Raw genomic sequence first — 23626 nt, forward strand, 5'->3', positions numbered from 1 at the left:
GACTTATCGCAACGTCCCGCTGGCATCTACCACGAATAAAGGACTCCCGCTGGCATGCACAAAGAGTATACATATAGAGAGAATAAGGAAAACGGGCTGGCTGGGAATTGTGCGCGCCGACTGGCACCACGCGCCGAGCCCCGCTCCAGCAGCGGGAACGCAATTCCTCGTATATGCCGTCTCTCACCCCCCATCCCGTGCCCTTCTCCTCGCAGACGCAATACTACAGAGAAGCAAGGAACATGCGTCATTTGGACGTGTATTCTGTTGGGACCCCCCTCCTGGCTTCTGCCCCTGCCAGTTTCCCTTAACGCCGGCACTCTTTCTTAGCTCTGTGCAGTCCGTGCCTGTATTATTATTTATTATTAGTGTTTTTTTTTTCTAGTGCGAGCACTGCGGGGTCATAATGTGGTCTGCAGTCTGCACTCCCTGACGCACCTCGGTCGGAGGCGGGGCGCAGAGAATAGGCAGCGAAGAAGCAAAATGGCGCCGATTTGCCTTCTTGTTCGCACTTTTTGTGCTGGGCCACGGAAAGTCTCGTCGACTCGCGCGATCTTGCGACAAGTATATAACCTTCCGTTTTTTTTCCCATTATAAGGCGGCTTCCACCGCATCCGCGCGCTGCATTGTCCTCTCCGATGCCGAAGACGCCGACTTCGCGGTGACGTCTCTCGGCCTTAGTTGTTGCCGATGGTGTCCGATAGTATACAATCCAGGCCGAACGGCGTATGCACCTTTTCGTATATAGGTACACCGCTCTGTACTTCTGTTTGCGCAGTCATTCCCCCTCGCCCTTCTTGTCGTTGTCGTTGCAAGACCGCGTCGCTAATCTTCGCACTATCTCTCTCTCTCTCTCTCTCTTTTTTTTTTTTTCGCGCCCGTTCTATACCATTCGGCCACAGGGATCGCATATCGGACTCCCCTCTCCTCACGTATACACCATCCGCCGCTCCGCCGGATTGCGAGCCATTAGGCTCACGGGATGTGCTTCTTTTCCCTCCTGAAACATTTTTATTCCTCGCTTCTTCTTATTCTTCTGCTCCTGTCTTTGATTCTTCTCGTACGGTTCCGTGCGTAGTTATCTCGGCTTCTTTATGTTTCGGAGCCCCAGCCCCTTCCTCTCCTTTTATCTTCCCTCCCCCGTCCCCCTTTTAGCCTTGACGCCGTTACGAGATGGCGCTGTTCGTTTATATACACTCGGTCGGTCGGTCGCACGCGCGCGTACGCGTGCGTGCGTGTTGTGCTTTAGGTTTTTTTTCCCGTCTGCTTCTCCTATACCGCCGCAACCAGAATTGCCACCCCTTCTTTTCGTGTTCCGCTCCCTAACGCCGCTCGCGAGCTCTCGCTTCTCTGCTTCCTTTTGTTTCGCCTCGTCTGCGGGTGCAGCCACGCGCCATGCAGGGAAGCATGGCGAGCAGGGCCATTGCAGACCGCGCGGGGCAGCGTGCGGCCATAATACACAGAGCCAGTTGTGCTAGCAGCACGCTTTCAACCAGAGAGAAAAAAAAAAGAAGAGGGCAATAAAAAGAATGTGGTGGGACGGGGGGACGGAGTGAGCGAGAAGAAGGAGCTCTGGGAAATAAAGAAGAGTAAGGCGTCTTCGCAACTCTGACGCGAGGCCACGTGCCGCATCGTGCTGGTCGTAGCGGTGCGCGCCGCCGTGGGCTTTATGTGCTTCGGAAGCGTCCGAGTGCTATGGACGCTGAAGCGCGCGCTCGTGCCCTATAGAGATAGGCGCCTGGACGGCCGTGCGGCCAGCCGCCAGGCCGTGGCCATGGCCATCAGCGGGACGCGTTGGCCAGACCTCGGTAGCAGTGGGACACGCTTCTCTTCCTCTTGGCCCTTCACGCGTACTTTCTGTTGGACCACTACTCTTTCGAATTTCTGCGTGCTTTGAGGTCCCGCCTCGTCTTGGCTCCATGCGGAACCCTCTCCAATGTATATTTCTATTTTCACGCACTATGGGGCACCCGCGTCAGCATCCCTGCAGCTGACTCCTGGTAGAATGAATTTAAACAGTATGCAGGCTGTCCCTTCGATGTAGAATGTATTGCATGCTAGCAAGCTTGCTCCTTTCGACTATACAGAATACGCAGAATGTCATGGACAAAAGTCGCTATCAAACTTGTCTGCTTGGGCATGCTATTGCTCACTGACTTCTAAAGCGTTGCTTGGAGAGAGTCCGCAAAAGTGTATGGCCATAAGTCCGCAGATGCATGTGGACATACTGTTGGCATTACATAAAAGAAAAGAAATTGGCAGAGACACCAAAGAGTAGTTACGTGTGGGAATACGATAGCATTATACAGTTTGTTGACCTCGGAACGCCATGAACGCATTCATGTTATACACTCATGATTTTGTTTAAAGGAACCTCCCTGAGGAATTTGACATCATCCGGGCATTTCTGACGTGTTTTTACTCTTTGCGCCGTCGACCATTTTTGGTACCCTCTTTCGGTCACGCCGGCTACGACGGTTTTTCGCTAAATGGGGCATATAATGCTTTCGCATTAAAAAGAAATCACTAAGTTGCCTGGGTACCTTGCTCAATACGCAACATGACTGCCTGTATTAGCTGTGCAGCAGGGATTCGAATCGATACATTGCCTAATTCATTTACATCATCATCATCATCATCATCATCATCCTCGTCGTCGTCATTCGAATCTATATAGTACCCAATTCCTTCACATCATCATCATCACTACCCTCGTCGTCATGGTCGTCGTCATCATCATCGCCATCATCAGTGCAGGGATGCTTTCTATTCTATAGAGTACACAGATCAGGCCGGATTAACTCTCTGCCTCTCCTTCAAATCAATTCCCTCTCTCTCTCTCTCTCTCTCTCTCTCCCTCTATATATATATATATATATATATATATATATATATATATATATAATTCAATATCTGCGGGCTTTTCACATCGACAAATCAATTTTTGTGAGCAACTACTTGACCATGTCGCCCACCCGCGGCTGTGGCTGCGTGGGAATGGCGTTGCGCTGATAGGCATGAGGTTGTTGGTTCGAGTCCTTGCCGCGGCGGCCGCAATTATATGAGGTTGGAATGTGAAAATGCTCGTGCACTTAGATTTAGACGCACGTTAAAGAATGCTAGGGGACACTAAATAGTCCGACGCCACCCTCTATGGTGTTTCTCATAACCCACGCGTTACTTTGGGACGTAAAAAAAAAATGATTGTCGAGCAAGAGGGTAACGATTAGAACATGAGAAGCGCCAACTTAGATTTTCCCTTATATTCGGCAATTTATATTCAGCAGAAGTAATTTGAGCTATCCATCGAATAATCACACCCTGTTGGAGCACGTCGCCACCTGCACCTTCAGAAACAGGACACTTTCGAAATTACCATTGAACTCACGTACCGGCAGCTGGGAGGAGTGAATCACTCCCCCACGAACCTTAGAAAAATATGGTAGCCGCCTTTGAGGCAGCACATCCAAGAATTTGCTGGAGCAATTAAGAGTCATGAGCTATACCTGGAGGACCAGACTGGGGCCTTAGTTCCTATAGTACTAATCAATGTCATATTTTTTTTAAAAGCTGGAATGTTTCTTTTAGTTGTACGGTTTTTAATAATAATGAATTAAGTAACCCACTGCTCGCAGTACAACCATCGCATTAAATCTGTCTACTATAATAAATTCTGCAAAAGGAGCGTTGTCCGTGTGCGTACGCGCGTTCTTGGGTGTGTGTGTGCGCGGGTGCTTTGCTGTTACACTTTCTTTCTTACTTTCACTTCAGTCCTTACGCAATCTTCAGCTTTCGTTTCGAGCCGGTACATCGGCCGACGACCTCTAAACATTGTCTCCCGCTAAACATTTGCTCTCTTGCGTGCTCAGCATTTGCTCTCTCGTGCGACATTGCCGAGGCTAAGCACGCTGCGTCGCTGTAGCCCTTCCAACTACAGTTGCTCTGCTCAGGAGAGCCACCGTCCCCAAGAGTGGTGGCCCAAGGAGTGGTCAGAACGGTGGCAGCTGCGGCGATCCGCAGCAGCGGTGACCCCCCCCCCCCCCCCCCCCCCCTCAGACGGGCGGACCCCACGGGGAAGCCCCCGGCAGCGCGCATGTTTCCTCGCCGGCTGCTTCTCCGGTTCAGCAACGGTGTTGGGGGAGATCACAAAAGATAACACAATGGTGCCAGTGCATTGCAGGAGAACGGCGAGGGGTGTCCTTTTGCGCACATACCGTAGTTACTCGCGTAAGACCTCTGCTCTCCCGATACTTCTCCTATACATATACACACTGAGGTCAGGAATTTGGCAGTAGGGGTAATTCGGCCAAGGCTGACATCAGGTGAGGATAAGTTTAGTGACGACGATTTAAAAAAATACATGGTTAGAATATTCTTAAACTTTTTTTTTCCCCTAGTGAGTGTTCTGTGTAACCCTCGCGGCGTAGGACCCGTTGCCAGGAGGTGGCCGCACACTCGGCGAGCATAACCCTGATAAATATGAGTTTTGACAGTCTATCAACTACCCATCTGCACTTTTGCATATCGACTGTCCATAGACAAAACGTTCAAGGCCACGAGCAACAAAGGCTACGTCATTACATCCAGTCCGATTCGCAGAGAACCGTACGTGTTCGTCGTGAACCGGTATATGCCTTTTCAACAGGGTGTTTAAATAATTTGCTAGAAGAAAAAAAAAACGCACTCTATTCGCGAGATAGAGCGAAAGGCAATTATAATTGGGCTGATTGGACAGAAAACAATGTGCAGGCCTTACACAGCTAACCACGGTAGTTACACAGTGGCAGACATCGAGTACGCTCCCTCCCGCATGAACTTCGGGGGGCGCAGCACGAGTGTAGCCCCTTTCCCTGTCTCCTGCTTAGAGGGGAGAGGAATTTGGAGGGAGGGGGTGGCGAGCTGTCTGCCACCGACGCACACAAGACCAGGCTAGGTGAGTAGGTAGGCCAGGTTGAAAACGCGAATTCCTCTTCTCACAAACCCGTGAGAGCCGCCATGCTCTCTCCATATGTTCTTTGTGCTGCGAATTTCAATACGCGGTTTCGTGGCCTCTTTCTGCGCGCTGTTGTAAGTCCAAACGAGGTTCAATTTTCGTTGCCCGGTGTACAGCAAAATAACAGACTTCGCAGATGTGCAGTGACTTAGGCAGCTAATAAGAGCCGGAACAAAAAAAAAAAAGAAAAGAACGAACAAATTGCGGCTGTTTCAGGCCTGTTACAGACGCTTGTAACGTATAGACTGCACCCAATTTACAATACAGATTTGTTTATTGATCGATGGGGTTGAATGAGTCGAAGCAACACCTGGGCTCTAGGGAGAGACCGCAGTGCAGGGCTCTGGGACGTATTTCGGCCACCTGGTATTTTAACGCGCCCCTTAAGTATAAAGTACACGAGTCTTTTTTTTTTTTGCATTTCGCCCCCATGGCTGCGGTCGGTAATCAAACGCCACGGGTCACGGCCTCGACCTCAGCAGCGGAACGCCATGACTACCCCGCCACTGTAACGGTTCCGCGCTTCCAGACCGCGAATGCAGATAAGGCCTGGAGAACGGAAATCACTCTGTTACACGTGCAAGAGCCTGGCCTGCATTGTTTATTCTTTGAGACATCGATACAAGGACCACTGGTAATCAGTCAGCCAATTGACTGATTGCTTGATTGATTTGATTTACTGACCGGAAGCAACGACAGACGAACGAACGAACGAACGAACGAACGAACGAACGAACGAACGAACGAACGAACGAACGAACGAACGAACGAACGAACGAACGAACGAACGAACGAACGAACGAACGAACGAACGAACGAACGAACGAACGAACGAACGAACGAACGAACGAACGAACGAACGAGCGAGCGAACGAACGAACGAACGAACGAACGAACGAACGAACGAACGAGCGAACGAGCGAGCGAGCGAGCGAGCGAGCGAACGGACGGACGGACGGACGGACGGACGGACGGACGGACATAATTGCACGCTCCTCCCAGTCACTTCGTTCACTTTTACTTTATTCACATTTCTGCTTTTCTTTGCAGCAAGCAATGGCAAAAACAAGATTAAAGAATCGTAGTATATCTTTTAGCATTTGCATAGAGAGTGCGCATGGGTACGGGATATAAGCGGTACGTTAGAGAACTAAAGAATAACAGTGGAGGGCGCAAGAGTATTCGGTCCTTTCGACCTCACACTGTAAGACTAATTGAGCACCATGGGCTCTCACCGAGTTTCTCTGTACACGTCATGTCACGCTCCTAAAGCGATGACGTTCCTGCGTGACTTTATAGTGTCAGTGAACGAGACAACTTGGTAAGCCTGTCACATAGGTACATTAAATTATTATGCCCGCACGAAAAAGATTTCGACATCCTGCACGTGCCTGGCGCTTCATCTGCTTCTTACCCGTTTACATTTTTTGTTTTGTTTTTATTAATGGTGGCAGCAATACGCGAGAAGGTTGATGTGACAGCCCTCGGAGCTTTCATCGCTGTAAAAGCCGTGGGATTGCAGAACAGTTTCCCATCCCGAAAGAAGTGCATCGCGCACCAAAGGGCACGCTAATGGAACGGCTGCTGCACATAGTAGGATAACAGAAAGAAAGAAAGAGAAAGGAAGAGGTACATAGTTAAGAAGAAGAAACTTCAACCTGTACAGCGCCGGAGAAGTCGGTAATGTGGGGCGGGAGGATGGGGTTTGGGGGAGTGGCACTTATTAGTCTCTACAGGCCTTTCGTGTCTCATTGCAAGAAAATAGAAGCACTTGCGCCGCCGCTCACTCGAGGCAACTTATAAGGCGCGCGCGGAGCCGAAGTGTCTCGGTTCTTGTCGCGTCGCGGAGGCAAGGCACCACGGGAAAACTGCCTTACAGGGCGAATCCGGACGTGCCAGTCGCCCAAGCGTCGTCGCAAAGGAGGTAAACGAAAGAGCGGTTGGGTGTGCGCGTATAAAACGAAAGCGTTGCTGTGACATTGGAAGAGGCAAACTACACAAGAAAACGGAAAAACGGGTGTGGCAGCAGTAAGCGAAGAAAACGCCGAACCCGGTGCGCCTCTCGCTGGCTGAGGAACAAGCCACGGTCTCACCCCCCGCCCCCCCCCCCCCCCTCTCTCTCCTGTCCCTTCGCCGACATCACGAGGCGCAAACTTACCTGTCGGAGGCACTACACACAGATACGCACACTTTGTGCGGAAAGAGAAATGCGCTGTCTAGCTTGTTCTCTCAAGCGGACCTTTTACTTTCGTGCCTTTCTCCGTCTATGTTTGCCCGGTTCTGTCCTCATCGCGTTTCCTGTTTTTTTTTTCCCCTTCTCCTTCGGTCAGTATTCTTTCTCTTCTTTTCTAGAGTTAGCCCAGCACAGCCTGTGTAAGGCCCAGTTAGCGCGGTGTTTCGACTTGTGTGTGTCCACGCCGCATTAGCGTCTAATTCCTTCGGTAAACTTCCTCGGAGAGAGTATGCAAGGCTCTCGGTGGTCGGTGCCTCAGCTGTTCTACCCTCGAGCATTCCAAGCGTTCTTTGTTTATTTTTTTCTGACCTCTTACTTTGTAGTTCAGTCACGGGATTCCCCTTCTTTCGCATTTAGTTTCCGAAAGCGGCTGGAAGCTTGCTGGTTGACTAATAGGCATGCTATTGGGAGTCAGTAGCGAAGGAAGTTTAGGAAAGAGGCAAATTGGCAGTGTTGGCATAGTGGTCCCAGAAGTCCGTGCTTTCTTTTTCTTGGTTTCGTAGACGATGACGTTTCATTTTTATGCAGTGTCGTGCAAGTTAAGCCTGAAGCGCTATCTAGCAGGCATCTTTAGCAGTACTTTTTCTTGTCGCTACGTTACAGCCACGCAGATTAAGTATTCTCTGCTCTGCGATACCTTAACTCTGAATTCTTACTTGTCCAACCGCTCAAAAAAATTCGTGTGATTGTGTGATACTGAACTGCTTATAAAATTGTGCGCGTGTTCTCATTTCATTTTTTTTCCGTATAGGCGTATAGGCGCGCACATATACAAACTATGCTCCGTATCAAACTTTTAAACAGTCGCACGTAACAATCATACTTGTTTGTCCGCACGTGCTCGGCCTGAAAGCAAGCTGTACCTGTGTGTTGGGCGCGACGTAAGCGCTTCCGGCATTCTTAGAGGTCACAGTTCTCAATAAGACTTTGCAAACAGGTTAGAGTATGTATTCATGGAGTGTGCTCTGTCTTGCTCCGTCTCATGTTGCACCCCTTCACGATCTAAAGTCGCAGGTCGCGCATCTTCACTCACTCACTCACTCACTCACTCACTCACTCACTCACTCACTCACTCACTCACTCACTCACTCACTCACTCACTCACTCACTCACTCACTCACTCACTCACTCACTCACTCACTCACTCACTCACTCACTCACTCACTCACTCACTCACTCACTCACTCACTCACTCACTCACTCACTCACTCACTCACTCACTCACTCACTCACTCACTCACTCACTCACTCACTGTCATGCGTTGTGCCCATGCATTTAGAAGAAAATAAATTTAGCCGCAGTAGCTTGTGTCCTGTGGGAAATTCACCTAGTTTGCGGTATGTTTCCAACCTCTTTCACATACCCAGTGACTTGACTTGTGTACCAGCTTGGGCCACTAGGTGTGTACTTGCTGCCGTTGGCCTTGTAAACAACTTGAGTCGCTGGGCATGTGCCACTCTATGCGTGGCCCTACAGACAACTTCGGGACGGCGTATGTGATGTTGGTATGCGCCCACTTTTGGTCATTCCCCTAGAATGGATTTGCCAAGATGGCACAAGGTGTACGTAGCCTTAAATATATTAAAGCGATAGCGCCCCATCCGCAACAAACACCTCCGCGTCGAGCGCGGATGCTTGATGGATAGCCATTCCAACAAAGTTGCAGCCAGGTTACTAGCTATAGTACAGGTTGCTACAGAGTTTCAACTGGGGTGCTGTGATTACAACAGGATCTACTGTGTCGTGATATCATTTGGCATTGTGGTTGGCAGTGAGATCGCCATTTCGTGTGCCAGCTGATGTGCCCATAGGGTGACGTGATTCATGTATGCCATGGCGATATGACTCGGGGATACAATAATAATCATAATATTCCTCAAACCATATATAACACATCCCCATAGCCAATTACGCAGTTATCTTAAGAAACATTGCTGATTGCATTAACGTCGCCAATCATCTCCAAAGAATGCACGCACCGTCAACTTCTACGCTTCAGAAAACATCGTTTGTATTCTTTTATGCAAGAGGTTCGGGTAGCGTTTGATCAGCGCCGTTCACGCCTCCCGTCCGCTTTTCGTCTGCGTTTGCCTCGTTACCTAATTCGTTGTTACTGAGCTCTTTAATTGTTGCGAAATGGGCCAAGTGCTTCGCTTGAGTGCTTTCTCTCGCGGTTGCGAGCCGTTGTCTGAGAAGGAGCGCCTTCGTAATAGTGGCCGCGACAAACTGCTTCCATGAAGAGCCGGGAAGCCGGCTCCGCGCCCGCAACGCAACAGCTCCCAAAGCAGCAGTTGGTGTGATGAACTCTTCTGATTAGCCCAAGCGTCGCTGCAGCAAGAGATAATGTGAGAGGGAAAAGCTTGTTGACATGTCGGCTCATCGCTTGATTATGTTTTGTTGTAGACGCCTCGTCGTATATACTTCCTGTATGTTGGCGCTGCGTGTTTTTGGAAGCCGTACGATGAAGCGCAAGGGACGAAACCGAGGCCGCTCTTGTGTCGTGCTTTGCATTCGTCCTGCGTTTAGAAAAACTTTCGCCCCACCGCACTATTGCTTTCGTACAGCTTGATTTGTTTACGCTGCAATAAGCCTTTGTATTGTTATTGCTTTCGCGCCTGTCTTTGTGCAATACACACTTTATATATATATATATATATATATATATATATATATATATATATATATATATATATATATATATATATATATATATATATTTAGGTTGTTTTATACAGAGCTTTTTGGAAGTAATTAATTCAAGATCGAAAAAAAAAAGATCCCCTGGACACGCGCGAGCCACTGGTATGGCAGACATGTCATTTATGTGTGCTTTAGATGCTGATATTAAACATAAGCTCTCAAAATGTTTCTTTTTTGATTGCTGAGTGCTGATACTTGCATAGCCTAAGACGCACTGCCTAGTTTCAAGAAGTGTAAAAGACAAGAAACGCACCCTAGGGCTCCGCTCCACACTCGTGCGCTCCAAACCAGCCAGATCTCATCCTTCGAATGACCAGAGTCGAAAACAGAACGAAAAGCTTGCCAATAAATGTGACGTACGACATCTTTCCTTCTTGCGAGAGGCTTGTTCAATCCCGTGGTCCTGACAGCTGGTGATTGCTTTCCTGCCTCTGCACGCGTGAACCAGGCTGCCTTTTAAGTTAACTTTGTCCAAACTGCCAAGACGGGACCCCGGCAACGATTTCAGCCCTCCTCTCTTCCTCCGACCACAGGCGCGGCTCTTGAAGAGCCAGAACCGTGGACACTAAGGTTGCAGCTGGCGAACTTCACATCTATCTTTATTTGTTTGGTGGAATTCTCGAAGTGCGCTCAAAAGCAAAAGAAAGTAACAGACAAGAGAGAGAGAAAGAGAAGGGGGGAGAGAAAGAGGGATTGTACGGTGCTGTTCCCAGCGTTATGCAAGTCTCTGTAATTGCACCTATCTCTATACGCGCAGGCGGCGTATGGGTCACTACCGGATTATGCGCGAATGGGTATGCCGAGGTGTTTATTTTGAGACCATAGGAACTGTTTTGAATTTCTTGATATCGACCATTGTCTCTATCAGTCACGATCACTTCGACCAAGTTTACGCACGCATATTGAACAGTTGTTAGTCAAGGTCTCGTCGCCGTCTCGTTTGTCGAAATTTCTGCTTCGAAAAAACTGCAGTCTGTAAGCTACACCACGTTATAGCCGAGTGCGCCGCATTGTAAGCTAATGTATTCTTTACAGCACGGCCATAACACCCGCGGAGACAATAAATAAGTGAGAAAGGAGAGACGGTAAAGTGTCAAGATTTATTGCAAGCTTGAGCATCGTTCCTCCATACGCGAGGAGCGCTGTAGAATGTCGACGGAGCGAGCACGAGCCACAGCTGAAGATGGACGTTCAGATCAAAGTGGCCAAGGGCGGAAGCGAGGCTTGGTGTAGCGAACAGCAAGCTGGAGGGTCGACCGAAAGCACTTTCCTAAAAGACACCCCTGAGAGCACTTCGTCGGTGTCGAGGCGAGTGGCGTGATTTTGGCTGCAACGCTCCTGGGATGCCATGCACACGCTCGTTGAAAAAGACATAAAATAAAAGAAGATAAAAAGTGCGGCCGGTTCACTGTTATGCGGCAAGGATATGTGCGAGGCTTTTGCGCGTGCGGCTCAAACAAAAGCAATTAAAAAAGAAAACCCAAATAAAGATAGCAACACCGCCGTGAACAGTCGTCCGCAGATCGTAAATACGTTGTATCGCGAACTTTCGAAAGTTGCAAAGCCGTTTCTTCGAGAAGCTCGTTGCTCCGCGCACTCCGTGAACCACAATGGAAACAAAACACACCCACACATTTATTGATCTATCGGTTTATGATCTATCTTGCGATCCAAGCATAAACACTTCCTGCCTCACATATCTCGGGCATATAAGTCAATCAGGTGTTACCACCACCACCACCACCACCACCATCATTGATGATCATCTTTTATGTCCACTGCAGGACGTAGGCCACTCCCTGTGATCTCCAATTACCCCTGTCCTGCGCCAACCGATTCCAGTTAGCGCCTGCGAATTTTTTAATTTCATCACCTCACCTATACTCCGTTTCATACATCAGGTGCAACGCTGTGGAAGCTACGCAAGTAGCGAGATGAGGTCTCCAAATTTTATCACTCCCCGCGTTCCGTCTATGCTTCGCTGGGCGCCAGCGGCGTTTGCTCGCGTGAGCAAGAACTTGAGGCTGCCGCGACGGGATGCACATAAATTACAAGGAAAAGCAAATTGATATAAAACAACGTGTTAGCAGCCGAACGAGCGCGCGGTTTGTCTGCTTCTGAAGGTGAATTCTTATTTTCATTCAGAACTGACCCTATATAAAGAACATTCTCACAAAAATCGGTCAAAAGACACAGAACTGTTTCTAAGTGCGAACGCAGCCACTGCAAAAAGTATCTCTAGCCTCCACAACATTGCACCTGATGTATGAAACGACGTATAGTCTTTTGCCAACCTCGACTCTTCTCTTGGCCTCATCCCCTTCCCTTGGCACCCATTCTCTAACCCTAATGGTCCACCGGTTTTCTAAGCTACGCATTACATGACCTGCCCAGTTCCATTTGTTTCTCTTAATGTCAATTAGAATATCGGGTATCCCTGTTTGCTCCCTTATCCACACCGCTCTCTTCCTGTCTCTCAACGTTATGCCTAACGTTCTTCGTTTCATCGCTCTTTACGCGGTCATTAACTAGTTTTCGAGATTCCTTGTCAGTCTACAAGTTTCCGCCCGTATATACATGCCAATCAGCACTATAACGCCTCCCCGATAGCCGCGACACATTATCGGACCCTTATTTGCGTTGCCATCATCCGCGCCCATCATCATCATCATGATGGCCGAACCGGAGCATGCGCCCGTACGTAGCAGGTGCATGCCCCTGTCGTTGGAGCTTAGCGATTCATTATTACGTTGTACTCGCCGCGCTAGTTTATTGCCTATGGCGTCGTGCTGCTGAAAATGTGATCGCGCGTTTGAATCCATGCCGAGGTAGCCGTATTTCTATTGGGAACGAAATGCAACAACACTCGTCGGGTACTTAGTGCACGTTAAAAAAAAAAAAAAAAAAAAAAAACATGAGCAGCATCCCATACTATGCGTCCCAAACAGCATCCGAAACAGCGTCCCAAACCGCGAACTATGCAGCGTCCCTCAGAAGATATATATATACTGTGCAATTTAGGGACGTTGAATCTCACAACTATTTCTTTTACTTTTATTTGATTGTCTTCTGTCGCGTTAGGTGCACATCGAGCAAAATTAACTTACACCATGTTCTCATTTATACTGTGTAATGGATTAAACGTCAATGGATTTGCCAATAAACTTTCTCTGAAATTTTGAAGGCTGTACCGATGAACACTTGTACGACATAAGACACTATGCGACGTGATATACCGAGGCATATTTCACGGAAAGCTGTTACAGCAGCGGCGGTTCAGGGCCGATGGCGTTTTGCTGCCAAGCAAAATGGCGTGGGTTCGATTGCCGTTACCTATTGGTGGTGGTAAAAAAACGCCAAGCCACCACATTCCTCCAACCATCCCCCCAATCGCGAATTTGCAGTAACAGAGCTGCGCAAGTGCGGAAAGGCAAGAACCATATTCACGCAGTCACATTTAGAAATTTAAGTGCAGCGAACATTGCAGTTCTTCGCGACATTCACATGAAGAGATGAAGTATGACGTACATACAGGTCGGTGATGGACCGGACGTGTTTAAGTAAATATAACAGTGATTTGTTATACGTAGACCGGAAGGGGTAAATACGGACGTCGTGCCTCCCTCACCACTTTCTGTTCGCGTTCACAGCGAAAGCATGTGTAGTTATATTTAGTTTGCTCATAATCGTCCAGCATTGGCGATGTGCAGTCAACCACAAGCTATTATGGAACGCGAGATCTGAGAAAAAGCTGGATATCTGCGCAGCCTCACAACGCAGCCTAGTGTTCGCATCTACAGCCTCTACCAGTATATGTGAACAACATTGTGGTGTGTGGTTTTAGTGGCTACTGTTATAGGCTGCTCGGAAATTGAACATTTATCAGAGAACCCGTGGACCGTAAACTTTTGTGGTTGACTCTACTTGCATCATACCATGACGTATGCATGCAGCTCCGAGACAGACCGGACGTTTGATACCGTGTGCTTAGAAAACATTAGAGCTAATTCGTGGCCCCGTTTAGTTTCCTTGATAGCGCATCCACAGCTGCTTGTATGTCGATATATTTGACGGTGACGATAGCTATACGAGTGCACTATAAGCACGCCCACCTTAACAACATTGCGCAATTTCGTATTAGGTAGGTAACCAACGCTCCCTGCCCTAAATAATGACAATATACCCTAGCTATTTATGATTCTCGGACTAAAGTAATGTGAGGCCTATCATTTAGGGCAATTGGAGTACAAATTTCAGAAGCCAACAACATGTAACTACGGAACGTAACTACGGCTTGCGCAATCATGTAAAATAAGTTTACACTCATTTGTTGATCCTTTCTGTAGGCTGTCATTTTGGAAATTTCTAGAAACTGCCTTCAGTTTTTATACAATCATTGACCTGTTATATATATGGCGAGCAGTGGAGACCTGAAGAGACTGCCGGTGTAACAGAGATGACGTGAGCCGCTTGCGAAGCACATTTGCGTAAGAAAAATTTTGCGAGATCTTCTCCGGGTTCGGGAAACCATTTGTTCCAAGAGTTGTGGTTCGAGAAATAACTGTTACAAAAATAGTAACGCCAAACTATATATAGATATAGTTGGGCCTGACTATTTTTGTAACAGTTATTTCTTCTACTATCATAAATGTTTGGAACCAGTTCTTACGAACTACAACTTTTGAGAAAAAATGGTTTCCCGCACCAGGACAAGAACTCGCAAAATTTCTCTTACGCAAATATGCTTCGCAAGCAGCTCGCGTCTTCTCTATTGCGCCGGCAGTCTCTTTAGATCTCGACTGCTCGCCGACCACTAGGCGTCTTTGTAGAGAAGTTCCGTGAACCTGAGGCCAGATCGTTATTGTCCAGAACCGGCACGACAACCACCTTAGTAAAAGCCTTTCAGGCTTTTCATAGCAGGCGACTCGTTTGCAGGCTTGGAACATCCCATCTTCTAGCGGACAATAAAGCATGTGCACCGACGCATTACAATGTTCGGCATTGTCGCGCAGCGATGCTGCTTCGGTCGTTGACGGGCCGTCATTCGGAAAGCCCGTTGTTCAACTGTTTCGCATGCTGCTTACAAGGCTCTTGTGTTCCATTTGCTTTCACTGTAATCATCAACTAAATCAGTGAACACCTTGTCCGCGGAGCTCGGATTTCGCGGACGTGTTTCGATAGCCTTTCTCAGCAATGACAAAATGCCTTGAATACATTTGAGTACCGTATTAGTTTTCGTGTATCGAGCAATAATTACGGAGCTTAGTGTCGCTTCCGTCAAGGTACGTTAAGTTAAGGACTTAAAACTTATTGCGAATGCAAGGAATCAGTGGCCTATATGGTGGAACTGTACACGAGAGTGCTACCAAAGTCGGCAGGAAGTGACTGAGGCAGTACTAATCAGTTCACATACTGCAATTTGGTATTTCCAGAGAAAACGTCCACTTCTTGATCAATTCAGTAGTGATGCGCACAACGTTACGTAGGCTGAAATAATTTTGGCGCGTCAGCACTTCGTGTTTGCTTATATGATTCATCAGCTTTTCAAATGCTAGGTTCTGCCGTACTCTGATTTTAGCAGAGACATTAGCCAAGTGGCTCCTGATATTAAGACAACAAATCTTTGCTGACTGTCAAAAAACTTGGCGTGCCCGCATGTGGGTGGGCATGTTGTGGGCGTGAAACATGCACGGGGCCTTTGAATCGAAATGCAAGGCATGAAAAACGGTAAAACATGGCTCGCGCCGCACACGCGAAGGCTCGCACTTCTGCTCACTGCCACTTTCTTCGTGATCTGCCAAAGACCACCACAATGCCTGGCGAAAGCGATCGTATCACTCCACCGCAGGAAACCAGGCACCGGACTGGTCCCACTCACACCCTCAGAACAGGCCCCTAATAGCTTGCCTCGGTGACACCGCCTTCATCGCAGATACGTTCTCCAGACGCACAGTGAACTACGCGTGCGATGTCAGAAGCGGCGCGGATCCGATCACAGCTCCGGCTAATCGCAAGCAGCGGCAGCACCCTCTCACTCACCGTGGCAAAAGAGGAGTGCCGCCTGGCACAGGAGAAGATACCACGCTGGGGATCCGGCCCAGAAAGTGGTCGCAGTGGCACCGTGTCCTGTTAGGGTCTTCATGCTTTTCTTTTTTTCTGGCGATGCCGACGCTTTGCTGGTTCAGGGCGCGTTATCCATTATCACCGGCTGTCACGCCACACAGCAGCACACGCACGCGCACGCACATGGTTCTTCCGGGGAGGAGACCGCAGAACCACGCGAGACTGGAGCGAAGACACCAACTTCCGCGGCTCTGATGAGAAGAGAGAATAGGAGGAGCAGACGACAGCGGCAACGATCAGAACGCGCTATGCCGTCCGGGGAAGAGCGAGCGATGCCACCGCCGCTCCCGCCGCCGCCTCTTCGACGACGCCGGTCCCGACAACGACGACGCGATCAGCGGCAGAGCGGCCGCCGCCACCGTAGCTGGGTGGGGGGGCCCCGGGTTGGAAAGAAGAGCGGAGCGGCGCGCGCGCGAATGTTGCAGCGGGGACTCCTCGGGTCGCCCGACGACGCTGGGATGATTCTTCGCTCCGGACCGCCGCTCTGGTAGCGACATGCAGCACGCGTCCCCATCGACTCGCTCGGTCCCCGGAGAAGGAGGAGGAAGAGAGGAGGGCGAGGGCCGCCGCGTGCGTGTCCCTAGCGATGGGGGAGGGGCGAACCGCCACGGCTTCGGCGTGGCTTACCTAGGGAACGCGCCTAGGGATCTCCACTTTGAGTCCTGGGGAACGCTCGAGAATTGTTCGACCTCCTCTCCTTCTACGTAGTTCCCTCCCACTCGGATATCGATGCCATTTCCCTAAACGATGATGCCTCCTTGCCCTTTTCGTTTCTCCCGAAGTTGTGGGTAACAGGCTGCGTCCCGTTCGGAGTTTGGAAACGAGGCCCGTTTCGTAGAGGTCGTGCCACAACCTCCTATGGACGATTTCCGATGTAGGTAGGTTAGATGTGGCTGTGGGTGGGTGCAGTGGATTATAAGTGCTTACTTCAAAATGAGAGCGGAAACGCGAAATAAATTACGGGTAACTGGGCATAACAAGTGCGGGGCGTTGTCAGTATTTTCCGTAGAAGTTTTCGGAAGTATCAAAGGGTGCATTCGCAAAATGAAGAGGTAGCCTTACAAATACTTTCATCTGTCAAAGGTCTCAGCACTTGCGTCAAACATGCATAGAAAAGAGGAAGAAGAACATACAGAACATATGAGCTGATCAAATTTAACTATTCTTATTCAGCTAGTGAAGTGGCTCTACCTCTTACAACCATAAAAAACGCGCTCACGTATCTGATTAAATGTGGTCTTGTGTACAGGTGTCAGTACATGCACAGTGCAGACTGCATCAAAACTTAGCAGGTGCAGGCACTCAGAGTACTATGTTACAGTCTGCAGTGCAAAGTAGCATATCAGAACATAACAGCTCAAGCCGACGCCTCTGCCTTTCCTATAATAAATTGAATTGCAATATATATATATATATATATATATATATATATATATATATATATATATATATAGGGAAAGAAAGGCGTCAGGCAGGGAGACACGATCTCTCCAATGTTATTCACAGCGTGTTACAGGAGGTATTCAGAGCCCTGGATTGGGAAGAATTGGGGATAAGAGTTAATGGAGAATACCTTAGTAACTTTCGATTCGCTGATGATATTGCCTTGCTTAGTAACTCAGGGGACCAACTGCAATGCATGCTCACTGACCTGGAGAGGCAAAGCAGTAGGGTGGGTCTAAAAATTAATCTGCAGAAAACTAAAGTAATGTTTAACAGTCCCGGAAGAGAACAGCAGTTTACGATAGGTAGCGAGGCACTGGAAGTGGTAAGGGAATACATCTACTTAGGACAGGTAGTGACCGCGGATCCAGATGATGAGACTGAAATAATCAGAAGAATAAGAATGGGCTGGGGCGCGTTTGGCAGGCATTCTCAGATCATGAACAGCAGGTTGCCATTATGCCTGAAGAGAAAAGTGTATAACAGCTGTGTCTTACCGGTACTCACGTATGGGGCAGAAACCTGGAGGCTTACGAATTGGTTTCTACTTAAATTGAGGACAACGCAACGAGCTATGGAAAGAAGAATGATGGGTGTAACGTTAAGGGATAAGAAAAAGAGCAGATCGGGTGAAGGGACAAACGCGTGTTAATGACATCTTAGTTGAAATCAAGAAAAAGAAATGGGAATGGGCAGGACTTGTAATGAGGAGGGAAGATAACCGATGGTCATTAAGGGTTACGGACTGGATTCCAAGGGAAGGAAAGCGTAGCAGGGGGCGGCAGAAAGTTAGGTGGGCGGATGAGATTAAGAAGTTTGCAGGGACAACATGGCCACAATTAGTACATGACCGGGGTAGTTGCAGAAGTATGGGAGAGGCCTTTGCCCTGCAGTGGGCGTAACCAGGCTGATGATGATATATATATTTTTATTTATTATTTTATTTTCAAATACTGTTGGCCATCTTAATTGGCCGTAACAGGCTGGGTACACCAAGTTTGCACATAGCGTAAAAATGTAAACGCATTACAAACCTAAATAGGACATCAAGCAATGAATGTTGGAAATACAATGCAAAACAAATAACGAAATACAAATACAATATTCTGGCTAAGAAATACATGTTTGTAACATTGTGACAGTGATATCGGAAGCAGCATAAAAGAAAGACTATTGTATGTATTTCCAGAATAGTGTGACAATGTTTGCACGGTACCACCAAGATTCAATTTCATAAAAGGTTTTTAACGCGTTCCTCAAAAATCTTAATGTTACTCGGCTGCAAAACAGACTCTGGCAAACTGTTCCATTCCTTAATCGTTCGCGGAAAAAATGAATAAGCGTACATGTCCAGATATGCTTTTGGAATTGAGAACATGCAATGATGTTTCTAGCCTGCCTGGGAGCAAGATAGGGTGTGGTTTCAATATTTGAAGTGGCCTTTTGATAACAAAAAAAGAAATTTAAGTCTAGCAAACTTCCGCCGTTGAGCCAGTGGAGGCAAATCAAGCAACCGAAGCATTTCGGAAACAGAGTCAGTACGATAATACCGGGAAGGAATGAACCTTGCAGATTTTCTCTGTATCTTCTCAATGCGGTTTGTTAATCCTGATTGAAACGGATCTGAAATGACACTGGCATACTCTAAAGTCGGTCTAATGTAAGTTAAATATGCAAGTAGTTTGACGGGTGTCGTTGCTAGCTTTAATTTTCGGCGAAGGAACCATAACTTTTTTTCTGCAGCTCCACAAATTCTGTCTGTGTGTGACTTCCAACCTAAGTCTTTCGAAATTGTTAAACCTAGGTATTTTATCGTTTCAGCTTTGGTTAGAATTGCTGAGTTCATCTCACAATTAGACTCAATAACGTGCTTTGTTTCGTTTGTAACTCTGAGCATGACTGATTTATATTCGTTAATTTTCATTTTACTTTTTGCGGCCCAGACTTCTACAGCTTTAAGGGCTTGACTAGGTGACGCGTGATCGTTTTGGTTATTGATTTCACGATATAATAAAAAATCGTCTGCAAATAACCGGATGGTTATGTCGTTACTTATGTGATGAGCAATATCATTTATGTAAACTAGAAAAAGAAGTAGTCCTAAACCGGATCCCTGTGGTACGCCTGAGGTTATTTTGAATTGGTTAGATTTGTCACCATTTATTTCAACGTATTGTGTCCGATCTGTAAGATATGAGCGGATCCACATAACATCATAATTTATATTCAGTTCCATCAGTTTTTTAATTAATTCGTTATTGACGACCAGATCGAAAGCCTTCGAGTAATCTAAAAATATAGCGTCGACCTGCTTTCTATTGTTCAAGGAAGCTGAAAAATCGTTGATCGTTTCTATCAACTGTGTGACAGTCGAAAGGTGCTGTCGAAATCCGTGCTGGTTGGGAAAAAACGCTTTCTTGTCTTCAAGGTAGGTGTAGATTGACTTTGAAACTATGTGTTCAAGTAGTTTGCAGCATACACACATGAGTGAAATTGGCTTATAGTTTCCAATATGTTGCCTTTCACCGGACTTGTGAACCGGAACCACTTTTGTGACTAGCCAGTCATCTGGGACCCGTTTTTGTTTTAGCGAAGAATTAAAAATAATCTCTAGATAGTGAGCTACCCATTCCGCATATCTGCGCAGAAAGGCATTTGGTATGCCGTCTGGACCTACAGATTTCTTATCGTTAACTTTAAGCAAAAGAGCTACAATGCCTTGATGCGAAACTTGAATATCTGGCATTGGTGATATGTACGCATATTCTAGAGAGAGGGGAGAAAGACCATTTGCAGAAATGTCAGTAAAGACAGATTGAAAAAAAGAATCATTAAAACGTACTGCCATACGCGAGTTGTCCGACACAAGTTCGCCATTAGCGACAATGACACTTGGACCTTCGTTATTATGCGACAAATGGCGACAAAAACGATGCGGATCGTGCTTCATAAAATTAGTTAATGTCACGTCATAGTAATTTGTTTTGGCAGCAGCCATATTTGTGCGCAATATAGAGCTTAGCGCCGAAATTTTATTATGATCTTTTTTTGACTTCTGTCTCTCACGGTTAATTTCCCGCTTTAAATGTATAATTTCGCGGGTTATCCACGGGTTCTGTTTATTTATTTTCTTCTTACGAGTTGGTACAAATTTGTTTACGCAGTGAAAAACAATATCTTTAAATGCAATCCACATCGCATTGACGTCATCCGTCGAAGTGAATTCATCAAAACACAGCGAAAGATGATCAATAATGCTTGTGCCATCGGCTCTATCGAAGCACAGAAAATGCGTAGTACTACCAGCCTTCGGGTATATAGCGGTAGACTTTATCTCCACATAAACTAGCTTATGATCTGAGAGGCCGGTTTCAACCGATATGCTGTAGTCTTTAAATCGCCCGTCTAGGAACACCAAGTCTAATATAGATCTTGATTTCCCAACTACGCGTGTGCACTCATGAACTACCTGTTGTAAATCCTTGCTGAAAGCTATTTATAGAAGTAGTTCACAATGGGCATCTTCGCGAGGCTGAACGCTAAGCGCGGACCAATCAATCCCTGGCAAGTTGAAATCCCCAGCAATGATTATGCGACAACTGCGCTTTTTAAATCTTTCTAAGTAAAGCTGCATATCTTCAATATAGGAAATGGGTGATTTAGGCGGTCTATAAACAGTTCCAAGAATTATCCTTGTTTTATCTCGCTTAATTTCCCACCAGATGCTTTCATGTGTTGGAATGCCAGTCATTTGCACACAGACAATATCGGCCTTGAATACAATAGCAACTCCGCCCCACGAGCGTCGCGGTCTCTTCGTATGATTTTATAATTAGGTGGTAGGAGCTCTTGGTCTTGTATTTCGGGCCGCAGCCACGTTTCGTTTATTGTAAGCACATGAGGATCGTAATTAGCCAGGATGTATTCTAAGTCTCCAATTTTGTTTACTAAACTTCTAGCGTTCAAATTGATCAAGCGGAAGGCATTCGAATCACATTCTTTGTTCCGTCAGTCACCCCTACCAGCAGTATGGCGTCTGTTAGGATACGGAACCTTCGCGCGGCTGCGCTTTGATTGATCCCACGTGTACACGTCATAGTCCACATGTAGTTTGTGGTAATTCAGGCGCACGCGATGCCCGTCCTCCTTTCTTGTTTCACGGAATCCCAGAGCATTTTACGCTTTGCCAGCGTTTCTTTTGAAAAATCATCAGAAATGGAGACGCCGCTGCCCTTCAGCTTTCTGCATTGTTTGTAAATTTTAGCTTTTTCCCTATAGTCATACAACCTGAGAATTACAGGTAGAGGCCGGGCGCTCTTTTTTCCTATCTGATGTATTCGTTCCACGGTACTCAAGTTGACGCCAAGTTTTTCGTCGAATACACCTACTAACACTTTCGCTTCAAGGTCAGTTAAGGATTCCTTGTCGCCTTCTGCTATTCTAAATACCACTAGGTTATTCCGCCTACTTCTGTCCTCAAAGCGGTCCATTCTTTCCTGCTGCTGCCGAAGTGTACTTTCTAACTGTTTTACTGTTTTAGAAAATTGAGCAATTGTACTCGCCTGTTCTTTAAATATTTTGAGGCTGTTTTCAACCACCTTCAGTCGCTTGCTCATGCTCTCTAGACCTGATTGTATTGCCTTTTGGCCATCGCACAATTCCTTTAACATCACCTTCGTTTCTGGCCCAGGGTTCATTTCTACGTCGCCAGACAGCAACAGACATAAAGATGCAAAACCGGAAAAAATTACTTCTGGGCACGGCAGCACAACAGCAAAGCGATTATCATTCTTGTAGCCATAATAATTATAATACCTACCCTTTTCAAGCAACAGAAGGCGGTTAGACGACATTGCATACGCTGTGCCGCCGTGCCCACTGAAGCCGTAGGTTGACAGTGGCCCATGTATAATGTCAGACGTGATTCCCGTCTCTTGCCGTTGGTCTCCATGTCCGAGAGTAACGTTGATAGCTTGGTCCAATTGAATGCCGGTACGGTCCAAAGACGGTCCGATGGCGCACTGGTTCCACGCATGCAGCTGGTATGATGCGGCGATCAGCATCACCTGATCAAACAACAGAAGCGGTTAGACGACATCGCATACGCTGTGCCGCCGTGCCCACCATGCCGCCGTATATACATATATATATATATATATATATATATATATATATATATATATATACGAGCGATGGCTAAGGCCATCGCTCGTCTGATTATTTGTTTTGTTCATGTGGTCCTTTCGCAGCTTCAGTGCTCGCTATTCCCGAACACGCCAAGAAAACAACCCACTGAGAGTGATGAAACGTGTGCTGGAAAATGCGCCGAGGCAGAGCAAGGGTAGCAAGACAGAGAAGGCGCCTTCGACCTAATGTAAATGAGTGGCGAACACGCACGTCATGCTAAACTACCCAATTCTCGTCAGACCGGTACCGAAGCAAAGCAACATTGTGCTTGGTCCCGTGTTCGTATGCAAGCCTCTCTCCCATAACTGGGAAAAGATGGAGATAGCTTTCTCAACGAGAATTCCTGCTGTGATATCGCTTAGTCCTGCGCTTGATTGCGAGTGGAAGGGCTTCGTCAGTCAGAGGTGATGGTACCCATCTCGACTATACGGTCCTGACACAAGACGCAGATATGTGCCCTGCGCGTCATGGTGGCATAACGGCTATGGTGTTGCGCTGCCAAGTACGAGGTCGCGGGATGAAATCCTGGCCACGGTGGCCGAAAATTGATGGGGGCAGAATGCAAAAACGCTCGTGTCCCGTGAAATGGTCGGAATTGATCCGGAGTTCCCCATTACGCCATGCCTCACAGTCAGATCGCAGTTTTGGCACTTAAAGCCTCAAATGTTAATTTAATTAATGTGTATCACGTGCTGTGGATGCGCCTAGATAGAAAACACTCCCGGTCACACTTGCTGAGAGGGACTGTTCTCTTACATGATATGCTTGCCGACTCCAACGCGTGTGTTCAGGCAAAGCCTTAATTCAATATTAAACTAAGGAAGCAGGAATCGACGGAAAGATAGGGAGGTGGGGATTTGACTAGAGTTCCTACTGGATGCCCCAGGCGGCTCCCATTTACATTATATAAATATTGTCTTCATAACTTCAACACATAAATCCTTGC

General features: G+C 47.3%; 1 protein-coding gene across 2 annotated transcripts in view; it reads right to left on the minus strand.

The window, feature by feature from the left end:
* Positions 1-16542, minus strand: part of LOC126536905 (cell adhesion molecule Dscam1-like) — a 292232-nt gene extending 275690 nt beyond the window's left edge. For both annotated transcript variants that reach the window (XM_055073599.2, XM_050183952.3), the window contains exon 1: positions 15967-16542. In XM_055073599.2, coding sequence (XP_054929574.1) covers positions 15967-16069 — 103 coding nt within the window. In that variant the 5' untranslated portion in view covers positions 16070-16542. The remainder of the gene's footprint in view (positions 1-15966) is intronic.
* Positions 16543-23626: the final 7084 nt, after the last annotated feature.

Source organism: Dermacentor andersoni, chromosome 4 (genome assembly GCF_023375885.2).
Source record: "Dermacentor andersoni chromosome 4, qqDerAnde1_hic_scaffold, whole genome shotgun sequence".
Taxonomy (NCBI): domain Eukaryota; kingdom Metazoa; phylum Arthropoda; class Arachnida; order Ixodida; family Ixodidae; genus Dermacentor; species Dermacentor andersoni.